The 12,141-nt window shown below is 31.3% G+C and overlaps 1 protein-coding gene across 1 annotated transcript in view; it reads left to right on the plus strand.

Moving 5' to 3' along the window:
• Positions 1–12,141, plus strand: part of LOC106688928 (venom serine carboxypeptidase) — an 18,293-nt gene that overhangs the window by 2,477 nt on the left and 3,675 nt on the right. Inside the window, exons 2-7 of the mRNA XM_014433629.2 lie at positions 3,208–3,488; positions 4,611–4,791; positions 5,584–5,730; positions 7,174–7,248; positions 7,925–8,091; positions 8,185–8,347. Coding sequence (XP_014289115.1) covers positions 3,208–3,488; positions 4,611–4,791; positions 5,584–5,730; positions 7,174–7,248; positions 7,925–8,091; positions 8,185–8,347 — 1,014 coding nt within the window. The remainder of the gene's footprint in view (positions 1–3,207; positions 3,489–4,610; positions 4,792–5,583; positions 5,731–7,173; positions 7,249–7,924; positions 8,092–8,184; positions 8,348–12,141) is intronic.

The raw sequence follows: 12,141 nt of genomic DNA on the forward strand, positions 1-12,141 counted from the left end.
AAAAACTAAATATTTGGTGACTTAAGTTGGAGTCATAAAATATTATGAGTCGGAATATTATCCAGTCAGATGAGAAAGTTTTAGAATATTTGGGTAGTTCCATGTCAACTTAAAACTTTTGAACCTTGCCATCTCAAATTCTCGATAGTTGTTGTATAAGTATAGACCTGGAAAAATGAGAAATTAGTTTGAGTGACATTTGAAAAGTGTCAACTCGTTATTATATTACGGAGCTGTTAAATCCTGATAACAGCAGATAAAAACGAGGGAACAAGTTTTGGTATTGGCTGTAGAAAAGCTAAAAAGCTAAAAATTTGGGATGGGTGTCATTTTACAGTATTTTCCATGCCTTTTCATATGATATACAACATTAAACAGGTTAAGATAAGGTAACATTTCTCTTAACCTAATTTAAAATTTTTATTTTTATTTTCTCAAAAAGTACATATTTCAAAATTTATTCCCTGACATATCTCAATAAAATTTCACATTTTTTAAGTTCATACCTATACAACATCGATGCAAAATTGCATCTATGCAATGATCCAGTTTTGAAAATTGTTCATTCCTATTTTTTTTAATTTTGATTACAAATTTAAATTTTTTAATCTCAATTTTTTCTGCCGTGACCTCTTTCTGGTCCTCATTTGACCGAACTACATTTCATCTCATTACATAATACTATTGATTCGCCCTCTCCTAAAAGAAAAAAATCATTATTGCAGTTATTTGTTTCTTTTTTGGCATTGTATAAAATACTGCACTCATAAACTTCATGTATAAGCATTCAGCAAAATGTTTTACTAAGATCCCTTTCACAATTACAGACAATTACCTCCTTCAAATCTAATAAAAGGGTAGAAACACGTTTTTTTTTTTTTTTATCTTTTACTGTTAGAACATTGTAGGATTAGAACTAAAACAAGTAATTACTGAGATTATAAATACACTTGTTATCTCTGTTTAAGTAAACATTTTAACATAATTTTTACTAAAGTCAACAAGAATTTTATCGTGTCTCTTTGTTTATATACCAATCAGCCACTGCTATAATGGACCAAAAAAAATGCAATAAAAATAAAATATTTATTCTACAGTAATAGAAGTATTTCCCTCACACTAATCTTATAATCATTCAGAATATGTTTAAAAATCTCAAAATTTATTTAGCACCTCATTTAACATTCTATTCGACATTTAACTTAAACCTGGTATTTGCTCGATGTACAACATATCACAATTTTAAAATATTAGAAGGGAATCCTTCCCAACCAACTCGCCAAACTAAACCCCGATTTGGCGAACGTCTTATATCACCTTTGAAATATTTGTTCAACGGAATCTTCCACTTTTTCAATATTACTCGATTTAACTAATATCCTTGAAATATAAATTAGTTTATAATGATTAATTATAATAGTAGTTTCCATGATATTTCCCAAAATATCATTAAAAACGAGTATCTTTAGCTTGTTAAGTTCAACAAAGAGCGGTTTTATCACCAATACTGCTCTATGTTCAGATCTAGTATTGTTGGAGGAAGATACTAAAAAGCTACCGAACAGCTATCACAATTAGCAGTATCAATCCTTGCAGGGCGCTTAACCAAGCCACAGTGCCATGCCAAAAAATTATTGACAAGCTAAAAAAAATTGAACATTGAAGTTAATGTTGAAATAACAAAGGATACCTTTAAAAAAAAAACAAGAACACACTTCCAGCCAATGTTCAGCTGAATGAGTGCTCAAGCAATATTTAGCAGAACCTGAAATAGCTGGGCATAACATTAAATTATCACATTATTTTTTCGGCGCATTTTGATAAGAAACTGAAATCGGTATGAGCCAAAGCAACCAGGCTATGAAACGTATTCGCCTCAGGGATGCTATCCTTTCTGCTGATACTTATGATCTACAAAAAATAAAAGCACTTCTGTCTAAAGATTTGTCGTAATTGACGTTAAAACGTTTTCAGTCATTTCAAGATGGAATGCTTCGGAAAATTGTAAAAGGAACTTATCTACAGACAAAAAAGATATCCAAAAAGTATACCTAACTACCAATAGTAAAAATAAAAAAAATGATTTCTGTACAGTACACAAATTTCATCAATAACTCACAACTATCGGGGAATGATATTTTTAACAAAATGTAATCGAATCTTCCCCCCCCCCTTCACTCCTGACGTTGGCAAAATATCATAAGCCTTCTAATAGACTAATTTAATGTTTCAACTTTCAAACAGAGGGTGAACCCCATCACCCGGTAAGTAAAAATTATATTAGAGATATCAACCCAAGCTAATAAAAGAGATAATAGAAACTCCTTAAAATATAATTTTATTACACTAGAAGAATATAAAATGAGCATAGTGTTTTTCATTTGTTGACGTGAGTTGCAGTTAGGATTTAGAGTATCTGACAATAGAAATGATAGATTATTAGTCACGAATATAGATTTTTATCTGCACGGCATTATCTTAATAAGTTCATTCTATTCTTCCATTCCATTACTCTTACGTTTACGGAAAAGTTACCAAAGCACATTACAAAAAAAAAAAAAAAGAAAAAAAAGTGTTAACATAACAATCAACAATACTATAAAAGTATGTAATGTAATGTACGTTACAAGTTATGTAAGGCTGGAAACAAGAGACGTCAATCGAGCACTGGGTTAAGGATCTCTGCTATAAGTCTACGTTTTTTTTTAACATGTTTATACCGGAAAGAAAAAGCACATTTGGTTGATCATTCTCCGGTTGATCTCCCTTAAAAGCCTACTCTATGTTTATCCTTTGGTCACCAGTGACAGATCTAAATTCTTAAAAATGATTTAAAAATTTACTAGGCCCAATACCGGTCTATGAGTTTTGAAATTTCTTTCGTAGTGGTCTCATAGCATTCATCTCGTGCTTCTAACTTGGGCTAGAACAGAAAGGATATCTTTAGTGTAAGGGGTTTTAAAACTATAAGGTCTATGATAGGTACAATCATCTAATGTGCCACAAGCAAAAGAAAACATACCATAAATGCGGAATAATAAAAATACTATTGCGAATTACTAAAAAGGGAAATATAAAAAAGATTATTCCTACTAACATAAGCCATGTTTTTCTTTTATTAAAACTATTATTTCTTTTTTAAGGTTACATTCACTCCCTCATCATCCATTTATTTTTATTTAACATCTTTACACCATGTTGTTACAGCTGTGCTCGGTGAGGAATTTACCGACGTGAAAGAAGTGCTGAAAAAGATGGCCAACCCGATCCCAGACCCATTCCTCAACATCTATCCATCTTGGACACCGAGTCCCGTCGACATCAGGGACTCTGGTCCTCCGCTGATCCTATCCAATCTGGAGCCAGAGGCTGCTCGCTCTGCAGCCAAGGTGACTGGTCCTCTTGGTGAAGTGGAAGGGTATTCGGGGTTCCTCACGGTCGAACCCAAATACAATTCTAGTCTCTACTTCTGGTACTTCCCATCTAAGGTATAACTAAGCAATGCCATATACAATATATCGATGGCTTACTTCACAGCGGTGAAGGGTACATTTCCACAAGCTTTCCAAAAAATACTATTAAAGGTTCTCTCTTTTAAGAAAATTAATTGAAAAGTATTAATTTTCTGAAAAGAGAGAACATATAATTGTACTAAATAATAAAGTTAGTGGAAACGTACTTAGCACCACTGTGAAGTAAGTTATTGATATAAATAGATTAAACTAATTATTACGAATTATTTAAGAAAAAACTGAATGAAAGGATGTTACAAATCAAAAAAGTATTAAAATGGGCCAATTACATAGTTAGAACGAAGTTATTTAAATTATTCGCCTAACAGTGAATTACTTATTAAAAAAAAAAAAATGCAAACTTGAAAAATCTGTATGTTGGTAAAGTAGAAGCCAGGTTGCTTCTAAGTGTAAATTTCATCCTCAAAGAAATATGACTTAATGAGCAGACTGTAAATTTATCTTTGCGAAACTGAGTTTAAGGCCATATCTAGTACAAAAATAATAATAAATGAATTAACTCAAATTTATAAAATTATGAGAAATCAAATATTTTTTTTTATGAAATAAGAAAGTCTTTTTGAAGAATATACATAATACTAATTATGTAGCATAACTCACATTTTCAGATTTTCCAATTCAATAAAAAATTACTATACATACTTGCCTTAATCATTTAAAGTGCACTTGAAAGCATCATTAGGTTCTTAGTTGCCAAATACCTTCCTCCTTTCCACCTATATCTAACCTTCAAAAATAATAATACGCCGTGTAATGCCACTTGTAATTCTTTGTCCTGAAGGTCTCAAACTCTCCTCCAGAATACAAATTATCCAATTGGCTCCGGGAAGCCGAGAAAGTCAAGACAGCTATCACTGACACACGGGACAACTCAGAATAATAATTGAAAACCAATAGTAAGAAGCAATTTGAGGATTTAACATATTGATATGATTGTTGTAAATTGATACTATTTTGATGATCGTATAGAAACTTGCATAATCAGAAATTTACACATACAAATTTACAGAAAATATGTTCTTGATTATTTATTTGAACGTTTTTCCCGACAGTCACTGACATATTATCCTTTTACAGAAAGGTGCCAAAGAGTCACCTCTTCTCCTCTGGTTACAAGGAGGCCCAGGGGCCAGCTCGCTCTTTGGGATGTTCACCGAAATAGGTCCTTATGAAGTTGTCGGCGGGAAACTGCAGAAAAGAAAAATCTCGTGGCATGAAAGCTATTCTTTATTGTTCATAGACAGTCCTGTTGGCACAGGTGAGTCATAAACATATTATAGCCTACATATTTATACTATACAACTTACCATATCTGTTAGAATATCTGATATATTACACCTTTCGAGAAACATTACTCCGTCTGCTTCAATAAATATGGTACTTCGTTTTCTTATTGAATTACATGTTATTATTGCTAGCAGAACTTTTATGTTGTACTCAAATATAGATTTAACCTTAATTAATTAAAAACATATCTTTGTCGTCCATCAAAGCTCGGAAAATATCTTCCATTCAGAGCTGCGAAAAGACGACTATTGAAACGATAATCTTCTTCCAACAAAATGGAGGTCGTGGAGATGAGAGAGAGAGAACAAGTTGACTTCTTGCCCGTTCTATGATTAAACCTATGCATTTGTACTCCATGACGGATGATGCACGGATCTGCTGTTCTGTCTGACAAAAGCTGTTGTGAGTCCGCACAGTACGTGAAAATACGTAAATATTAAATTTTACGGAAGAAAATACTAATTCAACAGAATGCCTCAATCGGTTAATTCGAGAAAACGACATTTTCAACAACTAAGTCTCTAGCCAAATTAAAAAAACAATTAAACGTTAAATAAAATAAAAACTAGGACCTATGTGTCATTAAAATATATTTCTTGATATTATAAGTTGATTTATAATTAAAATATTCCATGTGTATTAGACTGTTTCAGTTTTAACATATCCCAGTCTGAATTATAGTCATGATATTGCAGTCAAACATTTTTAAGAACTACAACATGCACCAAGTGAAAATTGAAGCACTTACATGATATGTTTTCAGGTTTCAGCTATTGTGATGACGAAGATGGCTACAGGACAAACCAAAAGGACATAGCCAAGGACCTCCACACAGCTCTACAGGAATTTTTTAGGATATTTGAAGAAGTGAGGCCCAGTCCTTTCTTCATTACTGGAGAATCGTACGCAGGTGACTTAAATTTTATTATTTCTAGCATCTGCAAGAGCAAACAAATATTATTTAATTAATATATTTAATAATAAAATATTGGACGCCATCAGTGGGCTAAATGACCAGTCTAGTAGGACAAAATTATCGGGTAAAATTAATATGTCAGATATAAAGTGAAGACCCGGTTATAGCTCTGAGACACGCCATAATCCGGAAACCATTTATGTGTAAACCAACCTTAATAACTACACAGGAAAAAAACTAACTATTCTCGCCGTGTTTTCCCAGAAAATAATACTTTTACTCTGAGTTCAATGGAGGTGGGAGTTGGGAAGGAGAATGAGAAGACACTTCATATCCAACACTCAGAAGATCGGTCCCCAAAGTGGGTGCCCCAAGTGTATCCTAAGGGTGGGGCAAACTAAAAATATGAAAACAAAACAAATAAAAAGAAATATACAGTACATTGCAGTATTTACGTTGTACTGTTTTTTTTTTCTTGATATTTAACCGCCCTATTTTTTTTTTTTGCTAGACAAGAGTGCTACAAAATGTTCTTAGCCCAAGAAAGGTGCCCTAACGAAAAAAGTTTGGGATCCACAGCCCTAGGACACGGTTTTATGTATTCTTTGAAGATACGTATCAAATAGCTCCTCCAGCTTTATTTGGCCTCTTTTGGATCAGATAGGCTGAAATTCATTATGTATAGTTGTATTCCAAACAGATACACCAGTGAGGATGAATTTCAGTACAATTTTAGTCATGTCCAAGTTTTATTTTGATTTTTTAGTACTAATCATACATCCTAATCCCCTTTTTTTTCTCACTTTTAAAACAAAAATTAAGGTGTAATAAATCTTCAGTGATGTAGCTCTGCTGCCCACGCTGTATCTATAGTCCACATTACTTCCTAATCATATTCTTCATCCTTTTTTATCCTCAACAATCCATTAGTATGTATGCTATTGCCTCATTAACCAATCACATTCCCGCTGCTGAAGATTTTATTTAACTCATGAGGTTTTCTTAAAACTCTAAATGCCTTTTATCATAGTAAAAGTAGTATACAATATGTAACTGAGCAAGAATTTTATTTTATTTTTTAATACACTACATCTTTCATTGTTTCACGAATTTTTATTTAACATCAACACAAGGTCCCAGAGTTCTTCCATATTATTATTATATATAGATAGAGCTGTTTGTTATGGAAATGAAAAAATCATCAACAAAATATGAAAACACAACTGAAAAAAATGTTGGTTGACCCTTGTTGGATGTGTGAGTACAGTTAATAATCATTTATGCTTTAGTTGTTGAATAATTTAATGAACAAGTTGTAATACTAAATAAGATGATAGATAAAAAGGACCATAACAACTAATACTTTTGTTGAGTTAAGCTTTTTTTATTATGTTAATATAATTTATTCTAATTCTAAAATTTATTTTTATACGTCAGGAAAACACATTCCCTCTTTGGCACTGGAAATTCATATGCGGAATCTAGAAATGAAGAACAAAATCAACATGAAAGGTATTTGTTTTCACTTAATTATTTAAATAAAAAAATTACCATTTCGATACAAACAGTTATATATACACATGAATATATGGACTAATAATGGGGGCTTATTGTGGTTCTAACAATTTTTTTCCTCAATCATTTTGATTGATATTTAATAATTTGAAATAAATCCCAGGAAAAAAATGAAAACTATAACATTAAAGTTTATAATAATTATAATAGAATTATTCATAATAAATGAATAAAATAAGTAAAATACTAGAAATGAGTTAGTTTATTGCATTAAGTGGATCATTTGCTAGTATAATTAATAAATTTAACTTGTTATTCAAGATAAATATTTTTTTCTTTTATTTCATTAATTTATGTATATTTATAATAATAAGCTACAATGGATCGTTGAAGTATACAATAATTAACTGTAATGGAACTCACTACTAGGCGAAAAGAAGTTTGATCTTGTAATTTCAGGACAATATATTATACTCTTTTTTTTCATATAAATTTATTTTTAATTTAGAAGGTCTGATCGATGAATTTCATTGTTTGATCTGATACAGCTAACAATTTACTGAATGAAAAATATTAACAAGTATAATATAAAAGAATATTTATAAAAGAAGTTGGGTTTAATGTACTCTATTTCATCTATAATTGATTAATTTTAATAATTAATTTTTTTTAGGATTTGCCATTGGTAACCCTTTCATTCACCCGCCTGAAAACTTGGCCTTCTCCAAGTTTTGCTACCCACTGGGTCTCTGCGACACTCCAACCAGAAGAACCATGGAAAGAGTAGAAAAAGCAACAGAATACTTGATCAAGCAGGAAAAAGTAAAACAAGCTCATGGGGTAATTTATTATTTTTTAATGTTTTTAATTTCCTGACAAAAAAAATAGCAATGGTAGAACAATAATTTATAATCATTTGTTTTCTCATTTCAGTTAATGACCATGAACTTGCACCTCTTAATGACAAATTCAAATTTCACCAATATCTACAACATCCTTCATCCTCATGAAAACACCTTGTCTGCCGATTTTGTGGAATACGTTCAATCTGCAGAGTCCAGAGCTTCCCTTCATGTTGGAGATGCTGAATATTCAGGTTGGTATAGTCTACATATAGAATGCAGGGTAATACAGGTCTACAAAAAGAAACATTCGAATATTTTATTTGATTAATTTGGCTGATGTTTTGTTTTATTTTTTTACTGGAACCAAGATTGAACTCAGTTTTCTTTCATCACATACATATTTTTCGAAAATTTGTAATATTTAATGCTAGTTTTGTAATAAAAAAAATTCATTAATATCATGATGCTGTGTGCTATGTCATGGCTATTCAAGCTGTTCTATGGCTGACCAGGGGTTCCACAACTGCATTTTATTTATTTATTCATATATTTGTATTTATATTATGTATCTCTATCGGTTTCTGATGGGAATCTACTTAAAATTCTTAGAAATGTATGTCATATAATCCAAGGAATAGGATACCATCCACCAAGGAATAGGATACCATCCAAGGAATAGGATACCTAATCCAAGGAATAGGATACCATAGGTGCTCTTGCTATGGTATGTTAAATGTAATTATTCATTAGATATCTTCTCCAACAGTATCATGTTTACCAATTTACTAGGCTATTATTATGAAGTGGCATGCAGGGATTCTAAATTATAAAGTGAATTTTGTGTGCATTATGGTATATTTACAATTTAGCTATAATAATCTATGAGAAACCTACTTACTTAAAGTTTAATTACTATACTATGAATTGAGAAATATCGGATGAGATCTTTTATAGTCATATTGAATCTAAGTTTGATCAATCTGGATTAATATTGCCATTCAAAATACAAAATAAAACATATTATGTATTTTGATGCATCTGTCAGCTTTGGTGGTGTCAGCAATCCTTCTCCTCTCTAGGGTCTATGCCTGCGGATTTTCTTCTCTGCCTTGAGTGTCCTTGCCTGGTTGTCCAATGTCTGTCTACCTCTCTCTACACCTCTGAACTGCCTCCGGCTGACCTGTGACTGCCTCTGCTTGTGTTTCGACCTGACTTGCCTGGTGAATCCACCTCATCTGTGTCTCTTTCACCTCTCTGTCTAATACTGTCTGTGTGTCCTTATTCTTGGCCCTCTTTCCTACTTTTTTTCTGAGAGAGTGTCATCTTCCAATCCTTGCCTTCTCATTGGCCTATCCCAGCTTCACCCCCTCCCGAGAGTACTTGGGGGGTTGGATCTTCTGTGATCTTCGGTTGGTTTCTCCTTTTTATGTCTAATATATTTTATTGCCTACGTCCTTGCCAGCATCTGAAGTTTATTTAGTGTGTCCTTTCTATCCCTATGCAATTTCATCACAGGTGGCCCCACCACAGATGTCTAATGGTATGCCATTCTACCTGCTAGTTTGAGCCAACAGGTACAACTACCTTTTCAAAAAAGGCGGACAAGAGGACTCCTGGTTTTGATTAAATTTAACTTCAATTTCCTCTTATCCCAAGATGGTATCTCACTTACATAGCATATGGTAATAAATCTCTCAACTTTACATTTGTATGATTCTAAGAGGAAGTTAAAATGTGATAAATCGGATTCTGCATATGAGTGTATATTTGAGATATCTTTCCAATGGTACCAGAACATTTGAATTTAGTCAAAGTATACCCCAGTTACAAAGATTTCAGGTTGAATTTATAGCAATGTTGTTAATTTTATTTCCTGTATATTTTTATTTGTTTTCAATAGTGAACCTTTCTAATTGGCCAAGAAAAAAATATATATACTTCCACAATATTTGGGGTTTGACCTTTCAAAATACATAGAATCTAGAAATTGAATTTTTAAAAAAATCTTTCAGCCACCCTGCTGTAACTGCAGGTTCGATTTTATGTGATATTTGGCATTAAAGTTACAAATTACTCGAGATTGATCCTCAGAAATCACTATCACTAGTCGCCTATATGTTTCACAATAGCGGCTGGCGAGATATTTTTAACGCCTATATCATTTATGAAGATAGACGCCTATGGTCATTTATGAAGATAGAGGAAAATCTAAAAGTGTTTAGGAGTCACTTTCTGAAAATCTTACCGAAGAAAAGAAACGTTTTTTAATGCTTTGGTATACTTAATACCTAAGCACTTTAACTTATTTTTTACAAAGAAGGATTCCGAAAAAATGAATAAAAATAAATTGCATTGGGCTTAGTTTTGATTTGTAATTTTCAATAATGCACATTCATAACCGACTAAGAAAAAAATAACACTCAAAATTTGGAGTTTTGCATTTCAAGACATGTTAGTGGTAAAATATTCTTATTGAAGTGCAATGATACAATCTGCCACAAAAAGTATTAGTGTTCCAAGTATTGATTAATACGACATATACAGCAAAGGAAGAACGTAAGGAAATTAAAAAAGAAAAAGAAAAAAATGCAAATGATAGCAACAGTACTCGTAAAGCTAAAAAATAAAATAAATTGAAGGTGTAAACAAAAATATAATAATAATGAGAGATGATGAGGTCAAGGTTTGAGGTTTTGCTTCAAGATATGGAGAATCCAAAATAATAAGATTATTATTAGCAAAGATATGACATATTAAACCTATAAAAGTATTACTATGTTATTAAAAGGGTTTAGCAAGGTTTAGAAAGAGTCCACTTTTTTGTCCGTTTTTGGAATAACTCAAAAATTGTACTTTCTAAACTGAACTAAAACTTCCGGAACACTTAAATAAGCTCTAAGTCTGGATAATATGTCGCCGGCGCAAATTTTAATTGAATTAATATTATTGAAGGTACAGAAAAATTTTATATTGTATTTTGATTTCCAAGCGATTAAGCAAGCAGACACAGTAGATATTTTATTATGAAGATGGTCAAAAGTTAACAACTATTTTTGTGTTCTTTTGACCACAACCCTGACTATCTCTTCATAATTTGAAATTATACGGTCAATTATTTATATATATAAAACAGATATTTTATAATTTGTTATTTACGGGCATAATGAAATAGTTAATTCAAATTATAAACTATTACATAGTACTTTGTACCATTTTATTTTTAATTAATAAAAACTTCTTATCTACTCATTTAATAATTTATAACGATTAGATAATGTTTAATGAGTTGTAAAGAAGGGGTAATCAGTAGACTTGTTACCTCCAAGATTATATAATATGATTACAGATATTTTTACGTTATAACAATGAATTAATATCTAAATTGTTTTAATAAAGTTCCCTCAATGTTAAAATATATTTTCTGATGGACTTTAGGAAAAGGAAAGCTTAAATGAAAATTTCCAATAAAAATAAAAAAAAGCTTATATGAAAATTTCCAATAAAAACAAAAAATAGAAATCGTTCCACATACCAAAGAGACTGTATATTTAAATGCTGTATATTTTTCTAGATCAACATGAAACCTTTAAAGTTTGCACAATTTAAAATGTTTTGATAGCGTTGGAAAGACGAGTTTAAGTATTAAACTGATAGAACAGGAGCCGGAAAAAAAGTCAGTTTTTTCACCCCAATTTTTTATTACTTTGATGAAAACTACATATAATTACCAGTCAAAACTGATGAGTCTGCCAAGTATAGGTAAGGGGAATAAAAAATGCCGGCTGTTTCAAAGCTATAAAAAAAACTAATCTTTCATTCGGGGCTCTATATCTTAAACAGTAGGAACAACACTAGAAAATCTAAAAGAACATTATTTAAAGAAGAGCAAATTTGTTAAAATATGAGCCCTAATAGAGTTATTTACGTTAAATAGTTTTCGAGATATAACTTTTTAAAAAGCAACATTTCATAAAAATGTTGTATGCGACGTACTGAAAAATCAGTAGTTAGTGAATTTATTTTGAAAACTTTAATAAATTATTTT

Source organism: Halyomorpha halys, unplaced genomic scaffold (assembly GCF_000696795.3).
Source record: "Halyomorpha halys isolate HHAL.00 unplaced genomic scaffold, Hhal_1.1 Scaffold1235.1, whole genome shotgun sequence".
NCBI classification, from domain to species: domain Eukaryota; kingdom Metazoa; phylum Arthropoda; class Insecta; order Hemiptera; family Pentatomidae; genus Halyomorpha; species Halyomorpha halys.